At 33.4% G+C, this 23,890-nt stretch overlaps 3 protein-coding genes and 1 long non-coding RNA gene across 5 annotated transcripts; 2 read left to right on the top strand and 2 right to left on the bottom strand.

Annotated features, from left to right (window-relative positions):
- Nucleotides 1-668: 668 nt before the first annotated feature.
- Nucleotides 669-2,521, bottom strand: LOC103341920 (GATA transcription factor 18). Its single transcript, XM_008245465.2, has 3 exons — nucleotides 2,348-2,521; nucleotides 1,013-1,267; nucleotides 669-782 (listed from the first exon to the last, which is right to left on the bottom strand). Exons 1-3 carry the CDS (start codon nucleotides 2,519-2,521, stop codon nucleotides 669-671), a joined length of 543 nt encoding a protein of 180 aa, XP_008243687.1.
- Nucleotides 2,522-6,408: 3,887 nt separating this feature from the next.
- On the bottom strand, nucleotides 6,409-11,589 carry LOC103341845 (Noc2p family). Of its 2 annotated transcripts, none has more exons than XM_008245399.3 (12): nucleotides 11,431-11,589; nucleotides 11,239-11,272; nucleotides 10,991-11,103; nucleotides 10,416-10,487; nucleotides 9,765-10,328; nucleotides 9,178-9,480; nucleotides 8,497-8,826; nucleotides 8,194-8,400; nucleotides 8,019-8,105; nucleotides 7,395-7,489; nucleotides 7,183-7,311; nucleotides 6,409-7,081 (listed from the first exon to the last, which is right to left on the bottom strand). In XM_008245399.3, exons 2-12 carry the CDS (start codon nucleotides 11,255-11,257, stop codon nucleotides 6,781-6,783), a joined length of 2,220 nt encoding a protein of 739 aa, XP_008243621.2. In that variant the 5' UTR covers nucleotides 11,258-11,272; nucleotides 11,431-11,589; the 3' UTR covers nucleotides 6,409-6,780. The 2 variants fall into 2 exon arrangements, with proteins under 2 accessions (XP_008243621.2, XP_088909927.1); XM_089053801.1 differs by having other exon boundaries at nucleotides 6,427-7,081; nucleotides 11,239-11,281; nucleotides 11,438-11,575.
- A 727-nt stretch (nucleotides 11,590-12,316) lies between these two features.
- Nucleotides 12,317-13,045, top strand: LOC103341921 (delta(12)-acyl-lipid-desaturase-like). The gene has a single exon (XM_016796640.2). It carries the CDS (start codon nucleotides 12,404-12,406, stop codon nucleotides 13,043-13,045), a length of 642 nt encoding a protein of 213 aa, XP_016652126.2. The 5' UTR covers nucleotides 12,317-12,403.
- Nucleotides 13,046-21,831: 8,786 nt separating this feature from the next.
- LOC148921287 (uncharacterized) lies at nucleotides 21,832-23,017 on the top strand. The gene is made up of 2 exons (XR_016122235.1): nucleotides 21,832-22,536; nucleotides 22,646-23,017. It is a non-coding gene; the product is annotated as an uncharacterized LOC148921287 (long non-coding RNA).
- Nucleotides 23,018-23,890: the final 873 nt, after the last annotated feature.

The following is a 23,890-nucleotide window of genomic DNA, read 5'->3' as shown; positions in this document are numbered from 1 at the left end:
AGCGATAATATATTAAATTCACACACAAGACAGATGCTATGACTCAAATCCAGGATCTTACATGGGGGAACAATTACTCCAAATCACTACACTAGTGGGTCTTTGCATTAAGTCCTAATTCTTAAATAAAACTAAAATGTAGTAGATATATGACTCAGCACAATCCAATTCTATGAGTTTTAGTTTTGTGGGTCGAAAATTCAAACCCTATGGCGATTATTTCCTTATATATTCTTGAGAAATTTAAACTTATTAGTAACTAGGTTTTCATTCAACGAAAAGAACTCATACACTAAATGAATCCAAATCCTTCTAGGCTTTTGTTGAGGTTAATTTCATGCAAGTCAACTTGTTAAGATTTTAAGATCTATGATCTAGGGTTCCTATCAATTTATTAGGAAACCTAGTTTCTTTTAGCATTATATATATATGTAAAAGATAAATGATATGAGCAAATAGAAGACAGAGAAAACATAAATCCAAATAAATAACCATACTTAAAAAAGCCAACATTATCCATGGCTAATATATTGTCGTCCCAAAATAGAAGATAGAAGAAACTTAATAAAGTCATCACAAACTTATAAGAATCACAAACCCAACTTATTAAAGCTTAAACAGTTTAGGGCTTGGGAATAAGCATCCACTCTAGACCTAAATCCAGATTACTAAAGCTTGGAGACCGCATGAAGCTGTTTGAAAGCTGCTCCCGCAGCCTGCTGCTCTGTTTCTTCCTTTTGCTTTATCTTTCGGAACCTGATCCCACACCGATTGCAAAGACTCTGCAAAAATAAAAACATCCAATTATTAAGTTCCACAACAACAAGTGTCTTATATCTATGAAAAATGATAGGGAGACCATCGTTAGAGACCAACTTGTATATCATCTCTCTAATACAGGTGGGATATATATACCTATTCAATTTACGTACACCTTTTTGATCAATGATTCGGATTTATAGGCTAATAACAAAAAAATGAACTTGATTGTTTGATTTTGTGTAAAGCTTACCTTGGGGCCAAGGGGACCAGTACGCCACATGGGAGATTCGGTAACACGACAGTTATAGTTGGTGCAGGTTTTATCGATATCACCAACTTTAGCTGGACGGCGTCCAGTAGTCTTCCTCTTTCTCGAGCCACCAGTTTTTCCTCTTCTGTTGGATATGTTTATTATGCAGTAATTCTTCAACTCCGGCGGAGCAGGAAATTCATATTGCCTGTGTCCATTAACGTTGAGATTGTTGAGGCTATACCTATCGACGGCCTGCCAAATAATTTGTATGTGTAAAACAAATTAATCATCACTTTGAAATATCACAGACCAAAAATTACACATGGCTATTGTACATTAATTTAGAAGATAATAATATTAAAAATTAAAATAGAAGTAATAATCATCATCATCATTAGCAATCATAATTGCATGGCTTCTCTATAATGAACATTTATTAATGGGTACGTAGGTAACATATATACGTACATTTCATTTTACAGCTGAAATAATTGACTAGCTAAAACAACAAAAAATTCTGTCAAATTTGTATGAGATAATTATATGCAACTTAGATGGAAAAAGAGAAAATGAAAAAAAAAAAAAATAAAAACCAGTAACATCACAAAGATTTATGGCATCTGCCGTAGACCTCGAGTCTCCACGACTTGCTTGTTTTTGCTAGAGAGATGAGCACTCGGAATACACAAACAACAAGAGAGAGAAGAATGTTCGAACTTGGTGATATTTGATCCAAGTATTTTTACATGAATTAGATCTCCAGGTATAAGACTAAATTTGGTGGTTTCATTTCCTTAAGCATTGACAGCGGCGTTCGCCTCTCGGAGGACAGCCAGTGAGGTTTTGCACCCACCCCGCGGCGGCTTTCCAAATAAAAAAGGCGAACATTTAGGGTTTTAGGGGTACTTTAGGAATATTAGACCTTTTAATTAGCGGTGGCTATCAAAACTAAAAAGATTAACATTAGGGTTTAAGAGGTAGTTTATGAAACTTATATTTTGTGACCCAGATGCAATAGCGTGCCACTCTAATAATTGTTGCACTAAAAAATAATACTAATGTTTATAATGTGTTTACGAAACATTTTAAGTGACAGCGACAAATTTAACACAAAAGGTATTGTCATTATATTTATTATACACTATTTGACCAATATATTTAGTAATAATTAAAACCGGGTAGCGGTAGTTATTGTCACTCTCTAGTACGGGTGGTAAATGAAAATGCAAATAGCACTCCTCGAACTGTATAAAAAACCTGATCCATGATAGATAGTAAAATAAACCCAAAAACTAGCACACATATATATAGGGAAAAAGGTTAGGAAAATACCTGAGAGGTAGAAGAACCATGTGCAGTATGGGATTGTTGATCGTTGTTTTTGTCGGAAGATGGTATTCCTAGCCTCAGGGTGAGGTCCACCAAACAATCCGTACCTCCCAGATTGGCTTCATGTTGATCAAAGTTGGTCATTTCGAAACCATTTTGAACACCTTTGGGATCCATATGTTTTCTCTGGAAATCGATCGTATCATATCAAAGTTAGATCTTTTAATATAAGTAAGCCCATGGAGAGAGAGAGAGAGAGAGAGAGAGAGAGAGAGAGAGCTCTATCCAGTCATGCATGAAAGTTGAAACTGAAAGACATGATGGCGCAAAAACAGAGAATGATCTGGAAGGCTGACACACATACACACATACACACACAGACTAGAAAGGGACAACACTTTCCATGAGTAGATACCAAAAGAACATCATTAAGACTGCATATCTATCTAGGGTGTGAGAATGTGTGAGATCAGAATCAGATTAGACAAGAACATCACTAGTAGTGTTACCTTTGATTCTAAACCAAGATATAAACGTGCATATATTTGAACTTTAGTCCTTTTATTAGGTATGTTATTTTGAATCTATATACACGTCAGTACAAAGCTGTATATACATTCATATTCATAAGTACATTAATATATATATATATCTAAAAACTCCTAATAACAGGGAGAAACATAGAGGTACATGTAAATGTTATGCACGAATGTATCACAAATATATATATATATATATACATAAATTTTCCTATGCGGACTCTGGATGTTATTATTGTGCGGACATCATGTATTTTTTCACTATCCCTCATTGCTTTCCTCCTTGTTTACTATGATATTCACACGATAATTACGTGCAGACATTCGGATAAGAGAATAATTGATATATATATAATTTTTTAATTTGGGACAAGATCGGATAAAAGCGATCAATATCAAAAGTGTTGAAAGGCACCAAACGTGTGTCCCTGTTGCATATATACATAATAGATCATGAAAATCCCCTAACATATATACACATAAATCTTTTATATATATATATTATACAAATGAACCAAAATATCCGATCCATACATATTTAACTTAATATTTATACAGATAATTAAAAATCTATAATTTTGACAACAACAAAATATCATGATCAAGATAAAAAATAAATGGATCTCCCATTTTTTCCCTTTTTGATCTGTTTTGATGTATGAAAGATCTACAACCCTTCCCTTTAAACGCCACAGCTATAGATATATAGATCTTTCATGCAAAATAGAGAGAGAGAGAGAGAGAGAGAGAGAGAGAGAGAGAGAGAGAGAGGGTTGATCATGAGCAAATATTGATCTCCCCCTTTTCGACTCTCAACATCGATCAGTCACATAGCTACTGTATACACAAACAGACACACATTTGCACATCAAACGGGTGATGAGAGAGAAAAAAAATGGAAGAAAAAGGAGAGACTTACAGGGCAGGAGAGTAGAAATCTAGTGATGCAAAATGGTGTTTGGTATAAGAGTTGGAGGCTGTGAATGTGCTTGGAAGGGGAATGAAATGCCAAATTTATAGAAGTCGTCCCAGAAGGAAAAGGGATGGTCTTTTATGGAATGTCCAATAAAAAATCTTACGGAAAATTGTTTATACATGAATTCAATACCAACAAAAATATTTATATGCTTCTTCTTTTTTTCTTTCTTTTTGATCTGTGAACAGCAGTAAGCTTCACACACAGAAGTGTAAACATATATCAAGCTCAATACTTTGCATATATGACTAGAATTTAGATTTTTTATATTTTTATATTTTATATAGAGTTGCAGGATAAAATGGACTTGGAAATTTGAATAAAATCCAATCAAATGGTTTGAATAACGCTCCAGGACCAGGATTAGGGTATATTTAAGGCTTTACAACACAACATATCCAACAATTTTCTTCTGTTTTGGTAACCTTATAACGGGGGTTTGTCCGTACTACTATGCCTCATAACTTTTGGGCTGGCATGCCTCAACCCCTATATATATATGTGTGTGTGTGAGAGAGAGGGGTTGGTATGCTATAAAAAGATAATTTCTGTATTATTTGGACTTTTATATTTTTATTTGTTATATATGGTAAAAGAGCTGGACCATACTCTGCATCTTCATCATATGATGAACCTACTGCAGGTTCACATACGCTTAAGCTTAATGTCACCCGTCACCTCATTGCCTATTTAGTAACTGGTGCCGTAGAACATTTGGCGTGCGTATTTTTCAACGAAAAAACATTTTTGTTTCTCATACACTTCTCAATTATACCGAAAAAACACACACACACACACATATTTTTTAAAACCATATGTATTATCCACATACATTTTTTAATGTTTCATATATATATATATATATATATTTTAATAATCCAACCATAATTCGCGTTATTTTTCAGTCCCATCCTTCACTAACTATTCCTCATCCTTAATTTCCTTTATATTTACATATATACACACACAGAGAATATATATATATATATATATATATATATTAACAGTCTCGTATATAAACTTCTGGAATCACCCCAATTTTCCTTAACATTCACTTAAAAAAGAAAAGAAAAAAAGAAGTAAATTAACGAAGTTCAAGCCACCACATAGAAAGGCAAATTTGTTGAAGGTGCTACGATTGTATGATAAATTGAGGCAAAAAAAGAAAAGGAAATTGACTTATTCACTCTTTGAACTCCGTTGTAAAATAAGGAAAGATCAGAAACGGTTTTTTTTTTGGGTCAAAATTAGAAACGATGATATATCGTAATTTAACTGGTATTTGTGTTTAATAAAACATGGAATAATAAGTACTTTTCTTTTACTTCTGGCAACCCAAAAAAAAAAAAACACTACGTTTTTACTTGGTTTGTGAAATCCCATATTCAAATATGAAATCCAAACACATAATTTAGTTTAGTGGTATTCCACGTTCAAAGTCCTATGGACGAAAATTTGAATCTCTTTGGTTGTTTATTTGTGAAGGTGTCAAATTTTATGAGGAAAGTAATATTGCCACTTGTCGTATAACTCGAAAGTACAAGCTTTGTACAGAAAAACAGTTACGAAAAATGTAGACAAAATAACAAAGAAACTACTCCCCTCTCTTATTATGGAAGGAGCGTCTTGTTTTTTTGTTTTTTCAGTACAAGCGATTGAGGGAGGGGGATTTTGTATACTAACATTCTTTGGTACTTGAGGATTTCAAACCTCTACCTACATGATTTGAGGCCAAAAAACTCAACCAACTGAGCTAGCATCTTGTTTAGATAGAGAACGCACCTTTCCAAATTTGTGCAAGAGAAAGTTGTGCAATTAATAATTACTGGAAAGTTCTCCTAAGTTATAGTATCTATTCAAAATTATTATTTGTCAACGTTTATTCGTGTCATGTTTTACAAGTTCTACCTTTTTTAAAAGAAAAAAATGGTGCAAAGGACTCACTAGTGTTGTGGTTTGGAGCAATTGTTCCTCCAAGAAAGGTTATAGGTTTGAGTCTTTGCATCTATGTAATGTGTGTGTTTAGTGCATTATTGCTCATCTTAATAGAAAAGGTCCTCAAAAGAAAATAAAGGAAATATATTGTAGTATTTTAATAAAAACCACAATTTGTGTTGAGTTTAGGGCCTACGATATGGTAAACGAAGTTCGGGCAGAAGGCTTTGGGTTTGGAGGCTGTAATAGGAGGTTATAATGAGGGAGTCCTCAATCGTCATCCGATCAATTGCAGAACTATTATTGGATAGTTAGATTGAACTCTTCAACACACCCCTCAACATAGCCGCCTCATTATAGAAGCTCCAATAAAATTTGCTGTCTTGGTTCTAGTTCTAGAGTTTAGGGCCAGGCTTGGCGTTCAAGGTATAAGGACTAGGCCTTGAGGTGCGTGTGTTTGGTATCCAATAAATTTGTCGTGGAAATTAGGAATGAAACCCTAAAATGAAGTGCTAATAAGTACGAATACTTTTGTGTAACAAATATTTAAGTATAATAGACCCATGTTAACTACATAAGGAGACTCTTGGAGTTGGGCAGCAAAACCAACAACAAAGCGCAAAATGGATCTCTTCACATTGAACAAAATGAATTGACAAAAATGGTTTTCAGGATCCAGAATGAAGACCACTCTGCACGAGCTGTTTAAAGTACAATTATCATAATTACTGTTGAATGAAAAAGGATTTGACAAAACAAGGTAGACTATCTGACATCACAATGGATACTTGGGTCTCTGTGCGAATGTCTTTTTGAAATGCTTTCTGAACCCTTCTGTTTTTTTTTGCCATAGGTGAGGAAGATGTCTGTAACTTTCATTGTTGCTGCCTTGAAGCATGCTGTGGGAGCAAGACGTAGGAACTCTCTCGCAGATGACTTTCCGCCATTTGCCTCCTGCCCCCATTCCTAACTGCATCCGATTAGGCCTAGGCTTTAAGAGATTTATCTCCATTCGCCTTCTTTCTCTTCTTTGATCTTTTTGCTTGAGATTTTACATTCTTCTTTGATGTATTTGTAGAGTGTTTATGCTTCTTGCTTTCCAGTTTTGAAGGCGCTGGTTTCACCTCTTCATCTTCCTCAGCCAAGAAGGTGTTGCTTAAAGACCCATCTTCTTCATCAGAACTGAGCACCAAGTCCTGAACAATATCTTCATCCATGGCTACTTGGTCCTGGTGCTCAGTCTTTCTCTTCCTTTTCTTCTTTTTCGTATCTTTGGGTTGTTTTGCCCTGCAAACCAATAATATTGAACCAGAAATATAAAACCAACAATCATTAGAAAAACGAGAGAGAGAGAGAGAGAGAGAGAGATAGAATTATTGTAACCATACTTGGAATCGGTTCCTGGTAACCAGGATGAACTGAAGACAGTAGTGCCTTCCTCATCCTTGGGGTCATATTCTTCGTCACTTTCCCGTACTTTACTTCCAAATACAGATGAATGCTCCCCCACGAGAACACTGGAACCCATTTGCACGTTAGAAAATGATATACTAAAGATGATACCATGAATATGAACCTAATAGAAAATATGATCTCAGACCTGGATTCAAACAATGAATCATTTCTTTGTTGCGCTACTTGGCGTAGAGTTAAAACGTACTTCGATAGAGGGCTTACCCCTGAATTTTTCTCATCCTATGACAACATATAAGGAATTCAGTTTCTCCAAGATTATATCAAAATTATATGAAACGAAGGGAAAAGCATTCAAGAAAGGGGTGACCAATGAATTACAACACAAATACCATTCATATGGGCTTATCAACAAATTACATCATGATAGACCTTTTTCAGATGACAAAAATGTTTGTTTGAAACATCTATGTTCTAACAAGAAAGAAGTAGTTGTTTTGATTACGAAAAATATACCACTTTTCAAACACTGCACCAAACCAGCATGAGTTGAACTATGTTGACCGTGCAGTAATCAGCAGGCTGCTGATTTAGCATCACCTATTTGTCTTTCATACCATTCAGACTATAATTATACTATGGAAAAAGAAACACCAATATCAAGCCATGTAAAGCAGGGGCAAGTAGCAACTCTTCTATCTGGTCTCACCATGCTTTATGATTATTGGCTGGTAGCAAAGTATAACACATAGAACATGTTTGATGGCAAACTCACAAAGGGAGAGAAAAAAAAATTATGGAAAGTCCATACCTCCAGGAAAGATGCAGCTGCAGGATCATTTGGTAGAAAAGAAATTGACATACGCCTTTCATTTGTAAACTGACAGTTAGCCTCAATCTGGGGCACAGAATAGCTGAAACATTAGCTATGTGCACAAAGGCTTTCCCATATTTAAAGGATGCAATCATTAGCAGACAAAACATACCTGACGAATAAGCTCCCTCATTGCTTTCCGGAACCTCTCAACCTTGGTTGATTTGCAGAAGCTGCGCAATCGTACAGCTGGAATAAAAGACAACTCAGGGAAAGCAATAGAATAGCTCCACTGCGCCAAATGCTCAGCAAGCTCATCAACAACAGATAGCACACATGCCTCCTGAAATGCTCTGGTCTTCAGTGTTGGCTTGCTAACCTGAAAAAAAAAAGAAGCAAAATCCATAATCCACTTAAACAATACAAATGTAGTATTGAGTTTGAAGCAGAGAATAATGTCGACACTCAAGTATACCTTAAGTATCGTACGCAAATCAAGAGCTTTGCCAACGCCGCCCGTGGCAGGCCTGTTCAGTTCTTTCATTTCAAGCATGTCCAAAAGTAGCATAGAAACCGGTGTGAAAGTACCCGTCGAAGCAGCAATTCGATTAAGCATTCTAACACACCTCAATCTAAGGGGAAAATATCTAGCAGTTGGAACTAGACGGGCTACCCCATAAATTATTTGGGCCAGGGGATACACAACAGGCCTAAAGTCGGCTTCTGAGCCGTAGGAAGAGATGGCCCCGGTCCAGAGCTCAAGGCAGTTCATGAACTTCCACTCATACACCTTTCGGAATGCTTCCTATAAGACACAAAACAGCATAAGTACAACACAAGAAACATAGTGCATCTGCTAGGTTTTGAAATAAATAAATTCTTAGATTTTTATATATATATTTTTTTATAAAAAAAAGCAATATAAACTAAAATTTTGTAAAATGGAGGCAGAAGCTAGCATTTTTATTCAATGTGACCAAGAAAATCTTTTTGTTTTTATGTAAATAGAGGCAGCTTATGTAAACAGTCAATTTTTCAGATAAGAATAATAAAATTGGTACGATGATCATTCTTAAGTCCAACTAAGATGTATGCTGCAACAGAAATGCAATAACATAACAAAGGGTAAACAATAATATCTAAAGGCTTGTAATACCTTAGTTTTTGCATTGAGTGCTTCCCGCAAAATCATTGCTAATTGTCGAATGAAAACAAAGGCATGTTGATACGCAGTGGGAAGGTCTACACCGTAGAGTTCGATTACACAATTTGCACGAAATTGGACATGTTGCAATTTTGCTGCAGTTATAAACTGGCAGTTCAAGACATAGGCTTTGTACATCCCCTTAAAGCATTCATCTAAGCAATCAGATCCAAGCCGAACGCATAAATCTCTTAGAAACAGAAGGGAGACAAGAGGGAGGGAACCTCCCCCTAAACCCCATAAGTCTACAGCAGTCTGTGAAAAGTAATACAAATTATTTAGTTGTCACTGAACCAACATTAAAAAGAATACTATAAAGAGAAATATTAGGAGGTAAAAACCAATAACAGATATCTATTCTGAATATAACCTACATGCCCACATATAATGGAATTGGAAATTTATATAGAATGTATTGATAGCAGTGACCACAACCTCAAGCTATATCCAAAGCACAGGCAGTAGAGGTGTAAATATATAACAACAAAGAAGAAATTATTTCAAACAGAATATAAAATCATGTGTATCTCTGCACTTACCTTAATGTACTTCCTTAAGAGAACAGGAAAAGCAGCCAAAAATATGGAAGAGTATTGAAGACGCCGTAAAGTAAATGATATCATTTCTGTGTCAGTCATTTGACGCAAGACATGTAAGGCATTTCCAAGATATGACTTCACTAAATGGTTGTAGTTCTTCCATCGTTTTGTGTTCATCGCATCTAGTATGGTCTCCTTCTTCCCACCAAAAGCAGGGAGCTCCAACAATTTTCGGATTATTCCATCCATTTCCTTAAGTACAAATAACATCACTTTATTAAAGACACTGCTAGACATAACACCGAAATCTAACATAGACTCATCCTCTTTATCGTCACCATAGTGGCAGGCAGTGCGGAAAGCTTTCATTAGAGAATGAATAGCACTCAACTTCCCATCTTCTCTAATCGAGTTGCACCAGGAATCAACCATTTCACTAGTTATAACTTGTTTAGATGGTTTCTTTTTCTTTTGTACAACATCATGACGGCCAGTCTCTTCATCCACTTGTATTTCCTCATCTACTGGTGTTTCATCTTCTTTCAAGTTAGTATCTGAATCTTCCTGCGTAAAACAGGTACAGGCTTAATTTCATATGTAGCATTCCCTGAGTAATACTTAAAATTTAAAAAGAAACTTTTGCATACTCACATCGATGTCCTCATCATTAAATTGTAGAAGTTCCTGGTCATGCTCTTTTAAGAAATCATAGAACTCTGGGTCCTGCAGGTTAAGAATCATTAATAACTTCATTACTTAAGTGTAATAGCATATAAAAAAAACACAAATACAAAGTCATAAAATCAAGAAGTTATCAGCCAACCACAGTTTCTTTAGTAGATGGCAAATGCAGGTAACACATCAAACTTTAAAGATTACATCCCGCATCCAATTAAAATCTGGGCCAAAGCAATTCAACCAAAATAGCTACAGAGCCAAAAAGTTGTTATGGAATAACAAACAAATGAAACAACTTTGAAATTGATATCTCAGAAATGTAACCCAACCTCCCACCAAATCAAATCCTAACTTAAGTATGAAAGCTGCAAACTTACATTCTCAAGTACATATTCTTATATACTCAGATAGGAATATGCATATAAACATTACCAAAAATACACAAATATGAATACACGTCACAAATTATGGCCAAAAAAAACAAACAAACAAATGTACTCAGTAAAAATCACATATACTTGTATAAATGGCAAAACAGAAGTTCTAACCTTTTCACTAAGTCTTTCCAGTTGGTCCTTATGCTCTTTCGCCTGACCTGGAGACTTGGAGCTTTTCTGGCTTTTGTTCCCATCTTTGCTTTTTCGACTTTTCGAATTTGTCACTGAGATTACAATTAAAGCAGTGGAATTTTAATACTTAAAAGTAAACATCAGCTTGAATATGCATGAAGCACAAACACAGATAGAATAAGAAAACTGTTGCACATAGAGAGAGAGAGAGAGAGAGAGAGAGAGACCTGGGTGTTGTTCTTCCATGACGATAAAGGGTTCCTGCAAACGAAAAAATTAAAAATGGGAGCTGAGAGGCTTTTTTTTTTTTTTTTGGAGCTGAGAGGCTTAATTCAATCTTCAATTGAAAACCTGGGCATCGGAAACACACCAATCCAAACACGGAATTTTGAGAACATGAAAAGGAGAAGGAAATTTACCTTAACCTCTTTGCTCCAACTCTGAGAAACGACCACCAAAAACCCTAACGTTCAGTTTTGAGGTTTTGACTATTTCCTTGACTTTCTCTCCTTGTTTTTTTTTTTTAAACTCCATTAGCTTGTTTGGGTTAGAGCCTCAGCATCAAGCTTTTGGGCCAGGCTTAAACGCCATGGTACCAAAGAAAGAAAAGGTAAATGAATTGGGTCTATTTAAATTTATAAGGGGAAAAAACTATTTTGCCCATTTTAGTTTAAGAGCGACTGCAGCCACCTAGACAATCGGCGATGACCATTAAATTACCTCCGGCTGCCACGTAACCAACCAAACTAAGCCTTATTTATAATATTATTGTTGAATACCAACGTACATTTTTCTTTTTTGTTACATAAATTATCATTTTCTCTTATAAAATTATAAAATTACACAATTATTCACTAATGAAAATAAACAAAAGATAAACCTTACTATATATATTTTCTTTAGGGAGTTTTGGTTTAAACTTAACTAGCCCCTTGGCACATGCTCATGCATGTGCCAATTGGTTTTCTTTTTTATTTTTATTTTATTTTTAGAATTAAGAAAAGATAACATGAGTAGTTATATTCTATAAAAGTATGACTTATTATCTGATTTTGTTTTTAATTTTAATTTTTTTAAAATATGAAAAAATGTGAATTTATCATATTATCTTAATTTAATTAATAATTTTAATTTTTAATATTTGAATTAACCAATGACATTTTCTGATATTTTGAATATTTCACTATTCTCTGCCTTTTGCTTTATATAGATAAATACTTTAATAATTTACTCCTCTTGACACAAACAAGGTTGTTGTAATGGTTTGGGATCGAGGTTTCTAAAAACCCCATTCCACCACATTGCTTCAACCGCTCTCTCCTCCGCTCCTTCTCCTACGTCCTCTTCGACCTAACCCGGGACGAAGTGTTCGTTCAAAAACCTAAGTCTAAGATGCCATGGTACCCACCAGGCAGGCTCTTGGTTATTCTTGTCACTCTAACAGTCGGCTGGCCCTTGTATTTGGCTTTCAACATTTCGGGCCAGGAATACGACCGGTTTACATGCCACTACGATCTCAACGGCCCTATAATTTCCAACCGGGAGAGGCTTCAAGTACCCATTTCTGACCTCGGGATCATGTCTGCTATTTATGTGCTCTATAAAATTGTCATGGCCAAAGGGTTTGTTTGGCTTGTTTGTGTTTATGGGGTGCCAATGATTGTGGTTAATGTGTGTGTTGTGCTAATCACATACTTGCAGCACACACATCCTTCGCTGCCGCACTACGGCGAGTCGGAGCGGGATTGGCCGAGAGGGGCTTTGGTGACTGTGGACAGAGACTATGGGGTGCTTAACAAGGTGTTCCATAATAGTACAAATACACATGTTGTGCACCATCTCTTCTCTACAATGCCGCATAATCATGCAATGGAAGCAACCAATGTGCTCAAGCCTATTTTGGGAGAGTATTATAGTTTTGATGCAACTCCAATTTGGAAGGCTCTGTGGAGGGAGGCTAGAGAGTGCCTTTTTGTTGAACCTGATGAGGATGGTGCTCAAAACGGTGTGTTTTGGTACCGGAACAAGCTCTGATTGGGAGCAAAAGCTTTAAATAGTGTTGTTTTAAATGTAATGTATGTTGTTTTAAATAGTGTCCATAAATAAGATACAAATTGGAAGGGTGCCGTATGTCCTATTTGTATCGAATAAATAAATAAATAAATAAACTAGTTATTTACCAATTGTGGGTGGTGATTTTAGGGTTGAAAATAGAAAAAGGAAAAGAAAAGCAGATAATTTACGAGATATTATTTTTGACATATCTCTTCCAGTCTTTAAATTCATGTAAGAATTGACTACTCAATTGAATTGGAGTAAGTTTTTTTTTCTCCAAATGTTGACATTTCATGCCCGTACACATCAAATAATTAATATCTCATTTAGAGATGCTCTAATAAACAAATTAACAGTGACTTGGTCCACATAATTATAAATGGCATGCGACAGTAAACCCTTGTATTAGGAGATGGAACAAAAATAAGACATAACATAAGTTAGTAATAACATTGGTTGGAACTCGGACGACTAGTTATCCTTTCTTTAGGAAGATGCGCTATACATTCCCATTATTAATTTATTATGCATCGGGTCTCACCAGGATTTTTAATATCAGAAAGACATGAATTAAAGAGTTCATAGATATGGAAGCTGTTTTCAAATAAACTCATCTGATCTTTGGTTTACTTTATTTTTATATATAACAACTTGCAACCTCCATATTTGAATAATATAAAAATGGCATTAAGAAAAAACTTGCTCATGAAAACTGTGTACATCTCCAGCTTTTAGTTTTAGATTGCCAAATCACTTGTTTGAATTTCTCTCAAAGAAAAATCTAAAAGGTATAGTGGAGAATTTGAAAGAAGCCAAACCCAGTATAGCGGGGCAGCTGTACTATTTATTAATATATATATATATATATATATATATAATTTTGGTAAGTTACAACAAAAAAGTTCAACCACTATATAATATTTTAATATGATTATTGATTTTCCTACTCCCTCTGGAATCGATTTAAAAAAAAATTCGTTCCTTTTTATCCACTTACACTCCATTTTTCTAAACAAAAAGGAGTGTAGGTGGATAAAAGGGGAGTGAGAAAATTATTTACCCTTAATATATACTATTTTTATTCAATAATATGTGAAAGTTATGTGTATAATACGTAAATTTTGTGTGTCTTATTGAAAATTTTGTAAGTTTCACTAGGAGAGTTTCACTGGGACAGACATGTGCCAACAAACATTGGTCGAGATAGGTTTTTTTTTCATATAAGTATCTTTAGATGAATAAACATTGGGCGGCTATACTCGATTTTTTCTAATTTTAAAAAAAAAAAGTATAGCCAAATCCAAAGCCGAGCCTATAGCCAAGCCTATTAGCCCAACTCTCCAATATTAACAGTACTTGCCAAATCATCATAGTGCTTTGTTTATAAACACCTTTATAGGAGTGTGGATTTTCGATTTGAGATTTTCACAAAGGGTACCTCAAAAGATAAGCCTACAGAGAAATCTATATATTTTTTAATTGGTGGTGCAATGTGGAAATATATTTAAAGTGTACAGCCAATCGGCTATACTCTACAAAAATAATATTTTAAAGGTCTAGCTGCACGGTTATACTCCGAAAATAGAATATTAAGCAATATAATTCATGAAGTTAATTAAAATATTTAATACTAATTATTCACTATATAAATAATAATTAAAATATAATTACTAATTTAACTAATTAAATGAGGTAAAGATATTATTTAATCACTAAAAATAAATTAACCTTAATATACTAATTTTAGGATTTTTAATTAAATAGTATAGCCGGTGGCTATACACAATTTTGTCTTTTTTTATTAAAAATTGTATAGCCGCACGGCTATACTCTCCGAATTTTAAAAAAAAAATGCTGTAGCCACCAGGATGTATGCCCTTTTTAAAATTTTATTTTAAAAATAGTCTAGCCGAACGGCTGTACTACTTTTTGACACGTGGCAGGCGATAGGTAGGTTTCTGTAAAATATATAGTATAGCCGGACGGCTATACGCGGTTTATTATTATTTTTAAATGGTATAGCCGCCTGGCTATAACCCTTGTCTCTTTTAATTACTTTAATTAGTAGTTATGTTTTAGTTATTATTTACTTAGTGAATTATTTGTACTTAAATATTTATTAAGGAAAAAAATAGAAAATTTTAATTACTATTTATTAAATAATATAATTCATGAAGTTAATTAAAATATTCAATACTAATTATTCACTAAAGAAATAATAATTAAAATATAATTACTAATTTAACTAATTAAAGTACTAAAAATAAAATTGAAAAAATTTAATTAACCTAAACATAATTAGTTTATATTTATTACAAAAAAGACCTCTCCCGACGATAGTTCGTCGGCAAATGTCAATGCTGGCGCAATTTGAGTATTAGACATTTCCCGATGACATTTCGTCGACATAGCTAACTTTCGCATCTGTAGATGTCTAATTCGGCAATTTTTGTTGGATAGACCTATATCGACGAAATTTCATCGGAAGAGGTTTGTTGTTTTAATTTTAAAAATATAAAATTCGTTTCTTTACTTTTGTTTTTTTGCCAACTTCTTTAGTTTAATATACACAATTAAATAATATCTTAGCCCTTTTGAACTACTGTAATTCTTAATTTTGTTTGAATTATTTCTTTAGGGAATATTTAAATATGTTACTGATTTCATAAATGACTTAATAAATAGTAATGAATTATTTTAAATTATTTTGTGGAATTTTTTATTTATTTTTATTTTTATACATTACATAATAATGAAAACATAATATATTTAAGGAGTATAGAATCATTGTATTAATACAATAAGTAATGTGTCTATACAAGAACAAATTATAGAAAATGCAGAATAGAATAACACATAAAGATAAAGAACACTGACTTTATTTTCAGATAAAGGCGTGCGTGTTGACAATGTCCTAAAGACAGAATTTCGTTGTTTCTAAGTACTTGAAGTTTAATGGACATCTATCTCTCAAGATTAACTATCCATAAATGAAGGATCTATAAATAGTATTTAGTTTTTAAATTTTTTGAACTTAAAACTCTTAAATACTAATTATTCACTAAGTAAAAAATAATTAAAACATAAGTAATAATTAAAGTAATTAGAACAGAGAAATTCAGTTTATGGTATTTATAAAGAATAGTACTTTTAAAATATTCTATTTGTAGAGTGTAGCCTAGGCACTATACAGATCCCTTTAAATAAAATAAATAGTATAGCCGTGTGTCTATACTCTTTAAATATCTAATGGGTGCCTTTTTGTTTTTAAAAAATTTTCGCCCTGATTTCTGTTGTTGATAAGACTGGTCTTGAGCAATATCCATTAAAGAAATAATAATTAAAGCATAATTACTAATTAAAGTAATTAAAAAAACTGGCAATGTCCATTAAAGAAGTTAGCCAAAAAACAAAAGCAAAGAAACTAATTATATATTTTTGAAATTTTAAAAATAAAAAATATATAAATTTATATATATATATAATAAAAAAATTAAAAAAAGTAAAACAACATGTCCCGATAAAATTTCGTCGACATAGGTACATACACCTCTCCTGACGAAATTAACCTCTATCAACGAACTTCCATCAGGAGAAACCTAATCCGACAAGTTTTTGCCGACATAGATCTGTAACGATGAAATTTCGTCGGGACAGGTTTTAAAAAAAATACTTAGTATCTTTAGTTCAATAATTTTTTTCTTTTTAGTAAGTAAATAATAATTAAAGTAATTAAAAAAGAGAAATTCAGTTTATGGTATTTATGACGTATAGTAGCGCGGCTGTACTTTTAAAATATTCTATTTGTAGCATATAGCCACGCGTCTATACTCTTTAAAATAAATAAATAAATAAATTGGGCCACCTAGGCGCTATGCGGGTCCTTTTAAATAAAATAAATAGTATAGCCGTGCGACTATTCTCTTTAAATATCTAATGGGTGCCTTTTTGTTTTTAAAATTTTTTATCCCTTATTTTCCTTTGTCGGTAAGACTGGTCTAGAGCAGTATCTATTATATTTAGGCCGTTACCAAGATATAGCTATCGTCCCTTTTTGGTGTTTTACTTTTCCAGAGTTATTACCCATACAAATAATTTATCATTTTCCCATTTAATACTCGTATTATACACGTACATATGTGTTTTAAATAATACTTTTGTTTTCCCTATACGTCTTAAAGACTCGGTGTAATACAGTATTGTACACATACACACGTATTTTAATGATTGTTTTAATTACTATTTACCAAGTAATTTATGAAATCAGCAAAATATTTAATATTCACTAAAGAAATAATAATTAAAACATAATTACTAATTAAAGTAATTAAAAAAAAGGATAAGGTATTACTTAATTACATGTATTAAATTAAAGAAGTTGGCCAAAACTCAAAAGTAAAGAAACTAATTTTATATTTTTGAAATTTTAAAAATAAATAAATTAGAAATTTATAATTAAAAAACCAAAACAACCGCCCCCGACGACATTTCGTCGAAACAAGTACATACACCTCTCCAGACGAAAAGAAACCTCTACCGACGAAATTCCATCGGAGGAAACCTAATCCGGCAAATTTTGCCGGCATAAATCTATGCGGACGAAATTTTGTCGGGGAGAGGTATAAAAAAAAAATTTGTATCTTTTGGTCAATAATTTTTTTTCTTTTCAGTAATTAAAGTAATTAAAGTAATTAAAATAAAGTCTAAGGTATTACTTAATCACATGAATTAAATTAAAGAAGTTGGCCAAAAAACAAAAGTAAATGAACTAATTTTATATTTTTGAAATTTAAAAAATAAATAATTTATAAATTTATAAATAAAAAAAAATTTTAAAAAAAGCAAAACAACCTCCCCCAACGAAATTTTGTTGGCTCAAGTACATACACCTTTCCCGACGAAATTAACCTCTGCCGATGGAATTCCATCGGGAAACCTAATCCAGCAAAATTTGCCGGCATAGATCTATGCCGAAATTTAGAGGAAAAAAAAAATTTGTATCTTTAGGTGAATGAATTTTTTTCTTTTCAGTAATTAAACTAATTAAAGTAAGGACAAACTACAGTAAACCCCAACCTATAGGGTTATTTACGAGTTCATACCCGACATACACAACTTACAGATCGCCTCCTCCGTTAGCGAATCCACAAGAAATCCGTTATCCGCCAAATGTGGAGTCCCTTTTTAATGAGGTGGACTTCCACGTTGACTAAAAATTAATAAAAAATTATATATTTTTCAAAACTAGTTTTAAATTATTAAAATTATTTTAAAATTGATTATAAAAAAAAAAACAAAACAAAAACAAAAACCAACCCAAACCACCACGACGACCTTGCCCACCTTCCCAACCCTTCTCCGTCGCAACCCTAACTACCCTCATCAACTCCATCTTCCAACCTATACCAGCGCTACCCACCCCCTGGCATCTCTCTCTGGAACTTCTACCATCGCCGACGACCCACCACCGCCTCCCATCATCCCACCCACCAACCCCCATCCTCCCTTCCTCCGACTTAACCATTCGTCGATCCACCCCGAACCCATTGCCAATGTCGTTCTCTCTCTCTCTCTCTCTCTCTCTCTCCAATACAACCAAACTCCACCTCCCTTTGCTTTCCACGAGTTACCGCTTCCATTTTTAATTTACCCAAGCTCAGTATGGATGAAATTTGGGCAACAAATATTAAAATAAATAAATAAATAAACTGGGCAACAACATCACCTTTCAAGATGCCGAAATGGAGATTTCAGAATGAAAATTTCAAAACAAATGTCTAGTATTATCAAACCAAATAGCTGGAATTTGAAATTTTATTCAATCTAATGGCCTCGAATTCAAATTTCAATTCAAATTTCATTTTAAAGAAATATCAAATATGGACATCCAACCACGGCCATCCATCTCCCTTCCATCTCCAATGCCAGAATCAGATCTGGATTTTGTGTGCACTCAGAATCAAATCAGATTACTTTCGAGACATTAATGATGATGCAGGTCTCTATTGTGTACTTGGGATCACTTCCTCATGGAGTGTACTCTCCATTGTCTCACCACCACAGTATTCTACAGAGAGTTATCCAGGGAAGGTAGTCTATGCAGAGTTTTCCTTACCGCAGTTTTGGGTCTTTAAAGTTGAAGGCTTTGGGCGGCGGGAGCGGCGAGAATCGAAAGCTATCGGTGTTGAGGCCGGCCATGAGCTCCCATGAGTTGATAACCTTCGAGGAGGATGAATGCGTTTGGGTGGTGGTTTGTGTGTCTAGGGGCTAGGAGGAGAGGAGATTGAGAGAGAGAGAGAGAGAGAGAGAGAGAGAGAGAGAGAGAGAGAGAGATCTGGATGAGGGTTGGGGGAAGATGGTGGGTGCTAGGTGGGCATATGCTGGAGAGGAGAGGAGAGTTCTAGGTTAGGTCGAGAAGGAGGGAGAAGGAGAGAGAGAGAGTTGTTTAGGTTTTTATTTTTTTTAAACAAATATTTATTATTTTTTAAAAGTAGATAATTTTTTATTAATTTTTGGTCCACGTGGAAGTCTCGTCATAAAAAAAAGGGGCCCTATTTTTGACACATCAGCATTTAACGGATTTTCTGACGGATTCGCTAACGGAGGAGGCGATCTGTAAGTTTTCGCGAAGTTGTGTATGTACCCATAAATGTTCCCAAAATTAGGTATAAACACGTAAATGACCCTATAGGTTGGGGGGTTTATTGTAGTTTGTCCTTAAAGTAATTAAACAAAAGGCTAAGGCATTACTTAATTACATGTATTAAATTAAAGAAGTTGGCCAAAAAACAAAAGTAAAGAAACTAATTTTATATTTTTGAAATTTTAAAAATAAATAATTTGTAAATTTATATATTTTTTTATTTTTTTTTTAAAAAGCAAAACAACCACCCTCGACGAAATTTTGTCGGCAAAAGTAATCAACCTCTCCCGACGAAATTCTGTAGGGGAAAACCTAATCCGCAAATTTCACGACATATATCTATCCCGACGAAATGTCGTCAGGAAAGGTAAAAAAAAAAAGTAACTTTAGGTCAATAATTTTTTTTATTTTCAGTAATTAAACTAATTAAAGTAATTTAAAAAAAGGTTAAGGTATTACTTAATTACATGTATTAAATTAAAGAAGTTGACCAAAAAACAAAAGTAGAGAAACTAATTTTATATTTTTGAAATTTTAAAAATAAATGAATTAGAATTTTTTTTATTTTTTTTTTTTTTTTAAAAGCTAAACAACATCCCCCGACGAAATTTTGTCGGCACAAGTGGAGATATAAAAAAAATTAGTATCTTTTGGTCAATAATTTTTTTTTCTTTTTAGTAATTAAAATAAAGGCTAAGGTATTACTTAATCACATGAATTAAATTAAAGAACTTGGCCAAAAAACAAAAGTTAAGAAACTAATTTTATATTTTTGAAAATTTAAAAATAAATAAATTAGAAATTTATTATAAAATTTATTATAAAAAAAAAGCAAAACAACCTCCCCCGACGAAATTTTGTCGACTCAAGTACGTACACCTCTCCCGAAGAAATTAACCTCTACCGACGGAATTCACGGGAGAAACGATTATGCAAATGTTGCCGGCATAGATCTATGCCGAAATTTCGTCGGAGATTTTTTTTTTTTTAAAAAAAAAAATACTAGTAGCTTTAGGTCAATAAATTTTTTCTTTTCAGTAATTAAATAATATCTTAGCCTGATTTAATTGCTTTCCTTAGTAATTGTATTCTAAATATTATTTCTCTTGGGAATAATAAATAATAAATATTTTAATTAACATCATAAACGATATTACTTAATAAATAGTATTTAGTTTTTCAAATTTTTATATTTAATAAAATTCTTAAATACTAATTATTCACTAAGTAAACAATTATTAAAACATAAGTAATAATTAAAGTAATTAGAAAAGAGAAATTCAGTTTATGATGAAGTATAGCCGCGCGGCTGTACTTTTAAAATAATCTGTTTGTAGAGTATAGCCGCCCGGCTATACTATTTAAAATAAATAAATAAATAAATAGGGCGTCCTAGGCGCAATGTGGGTCCTTTTAAATAAAATAAATAGTATAGCCGCGCGCCTATTCTCTTTAAATATCTAATGTGTGCCTTTTTGTTTTTAAAATTTTTTCTCCCTGATTTTCCTTTGTTGATAAGACTGGTCTAGAGCAGTATCCATTACGTTTAGGCTGTTACTAAGATATAGCTATTGTCCCCCTTTGGTCTTTTACTTTTCTAGAGTTATTACACGTATAAAGAATTTAGCATTTTCCCATATAATATTCATATTATACACGTACGTATGTGTTTTTCAATAATACTTTTGTTTTCCATATACGTCTTAAAGACTCGTTATAATTCATGTATTGTACACATACGCACGTATTTTAATGATTTTTTTAATTACTATTTACCAAGTAATTACGAAATCAGTAAAATATTTAATATTCACTAAAGAAATAATAACTAAAACATAATTACTAATTAAAGTAATTTAAAAAAAGGCTAAGGTATTACTTAATTACAAGTTGGCCAAAAAACAAAAGAAATGAAACTAATTTTATATTTTTGAAATTTAAAAAATAAATATTTTATAAATATTTTTGTTATAAAATAAATAAATAAAAAGCAAAACAGCCTCTCCCGACGAAATTAATCTCACAAAATTCCTTCGGGGAAAACTTAATTCGGCAAATTTTGCTGGCATAGATATGTGCCGATGAAATTTTGTCGGAAGAGGTTTTAAAATATATATATATATATATATATAAACTTAGTATCCTTAGGTCAATAATTTTTGTCTTTTCAGTAATTAAGTAATATCTTAGCCTGATTTAATTGCTTTCATTAGTAATTATATTCTAACTATTATTTCTCTAGTGAATAATTAATATTAAATATTTTAATTAACATCATAAATGATATTACTTAATAAATAGTAATTTTTCTTGAGCTACTTATTGGAAAAGTATTTTGTTTTGTTTTCTTAGTTTTCTTCTCTTATTCTACATGGTTTTCCATTAGCAAGCAATCCAGTTGGGAATATATCAAGTGGCCAAGTACTTCAGTACTAAAGATCTGCTCGCTTTGTTGATAGTGGGTGTAAGTACGAAGAATACCAAAGCTATATGAAAATAGATGAAGGTAAATTAGATAGAATCACATGCAAAGATGAGCGTAAGGAATCAAATTAGTTTTCACTTATTAGAACCCAAGGCTATGAGCTTTCTTGCTTAAGGAAGGCTGATGAAGTTTGCAGTAAGAGGAAGAATATATTAGATCACCCTTATGGAAGCTTTAAAGGACTTATAGAGGACGGACGTGATTCTAATGAAAAAATTCAAGACAATGCCTTGAAATCCGGCTTATCTCGATTGGTTCCACAGTCCTAGAGAAAGCCATAAGCCGTTTTCAGACTTTCTTTTAGAAGGAGATCCTGTGATGCAGAAGAAACCATTGAACAATGTAAGTATTCAAATAATTTAATTTTCTTTGAATAGAAAGAAAACTTAGAATATTGGGATTGATATACATGTATATTACTGAACATTACAATGATATATCCACACCATAGGTCAATCAAAAAGGTTTATGTATCGGCCTAGACCAGGATATATCATTCCATGTTGTAGAGCAGAGAAGCCGACTTCAGGATCTTGGTCTGAGATTCCACCCTCAACTTTTAAATTCCGTGGCGATAAATATTTCAAGTTAAAGGATTCGCAAAGGACTCCACTGTACCTTTTAGAGAAAGACTAAAGATCTTGGCTGGGGTGATAAATCCTAAGGATTTTGGTCGGAGTTCTGCTGAGAAGAAGCTTGTACATGCATATAATGACAAAGCAGCTGTGTATAGCCATGCGACTAGATCTTTCAAATATTCTTTTTATGGAGTATAGCCGTGCGGCAATACTCACTTTTGAAATATTCTATTTATAGAGTATAATATGGAGCAAGTTAAGTTTCATATCAAGCAAATACAAATACCGAGTCATAGCCCACTAATACATACAATTACAGTAACAAAGTCTACTTTTACTCTGCTTCTTTGCAGAATGGCGTCATCATTCAAAGAGAAGTAGCCTTAGATGTTTAACTTAGATTATGTGAAATTTGTATAGGCATCAAAAAGGTCTTCTTGAATTGGAGCGAGCGACCTCCACCGTGCTGTTGGAGAAAATGTATCAAATAACAACAATATGGCAGGATTTTCACCTGTTCCATTACGAGGAGCAAAATGTGTGTTATATAGCAGCTCCACAGCTGGTATTAGAAAAACAAGATTTTTCCCAGATCCTGTCCTTGCAGCTCCGAGGACATCTTGTCCGATCAACAGCGGTGGGATTGCTCTGGCTTGAATCTGCATTTGTAATTAATTGTAAATTTAAATAAGCCCAAATCATCTACAACTTTTGCAAACAAAATGTAAAACATATCTCAACGAGCATACGCATTTCTCATTTGAAGGCAATTCCCAATATGATAGCTTATACAAAAGTTCATTTCTTGAATGGCCTTGTTTAGGGTTTTGATGCTCAGCTTGTTCGGTGTCTGCGGATTCTGACTGTTTCTTCCCTCTGTTTCTCTTGCGCTTCTTCTTTTTTGTCTCGTCGTCCGGAGATGCGTAAGGGATTGCGTCTGTCTTGGCGACTGATTCTAAGGAATTGGAGCTTTACACTTTTTGGGGAGCAGAAGAAGAAGACAAGCTATCTCTCGAGCTGAAACAAAGAGAAAAGGAGCTCTGTGATTTTAGGAGGATTTGGTGGTTGTTAAACCCTAGCCACCATGCGTCGCTGTAAAACGACTCACTCTACTAGGA

The sequence above is a fragment of the Prunus mume genome, linkage group LG1 (genome assembly GCF_029339155.1).
Source record: "Prunus mume cultivar Tortuosa linkage group LG1, ASM2933915v1, whole genome shotgun sequence".
Lineage (NCBI taxonomy): Eukaryota > Viridiplantae > Streptophyta > Magnoliopsida > Rosales > Rosaceae > Prunus > Prunus mume.
Note: the sequence above shows the minus strand (reverse complement) of the source record. Positions and strands in the feature narration are given on the sequence as shown.

What these genes read in the sequence shown, in the direction of transcription:
- LOC103341920 (XM_008245465.2), bottom strand. Translation starts at nt 2,521, where the DNA reads ATGGATCCCAAAGGTGTTCAAAATGGTTTCGAAATGACCAACTTTGAT. An exon ending in ATGGTTCTTCTACCTCTCAG is followed by an intron (nt 1,268 to 2,347) that starts GTATTTTCCTAA and finishes ATTATTTGGCAG; the next exon opens with GCCGTCGATAGGTATAGCCT. An exon ending in CTGGTCCCCTTGGCCCCAAG is followed by an intron (nt 783 to 1,012) that starts GTAAGCTTTACA and finishes TTATTTTTGCAG; the next exon opens with AGTCTTTGCAATCGGTGTGG.
- LOC103341845 (XM_089053801.1), bottom strand. Translation starts at nt 11,545, where the DNA reads ATGGAGTTTAAAAAAAAAAAACAAGGAGAGAAAGTCAAGGAAATAGTC. An exon ending in TCTCAGAGTTGGAGCAAAGA is followed by an intron (nt 11,282 to 11,437) that starts GGTTAAGGTAAA and finishes TTTTAATTTTTT; the next exon opens with CGTTTGCAGGAACCCTTTAT. An exon ending in CAGCTGCATCTTTCCTGGAG is followed by an intron (nt 7,490 to 8,018) that starts GTATGGACTTTC and finishes ATGTTGTCATAG; the next exon opens with GATGAGAAAAATTCAGGGGT.
- LOC103341921 (XM_016796640.2), top strand. Translation starts at nt 12,404, where the DNA reads ATGCCATGGTACCCACCAGGCAGGCTCTTGGTTATTCTTGTCACTCTA.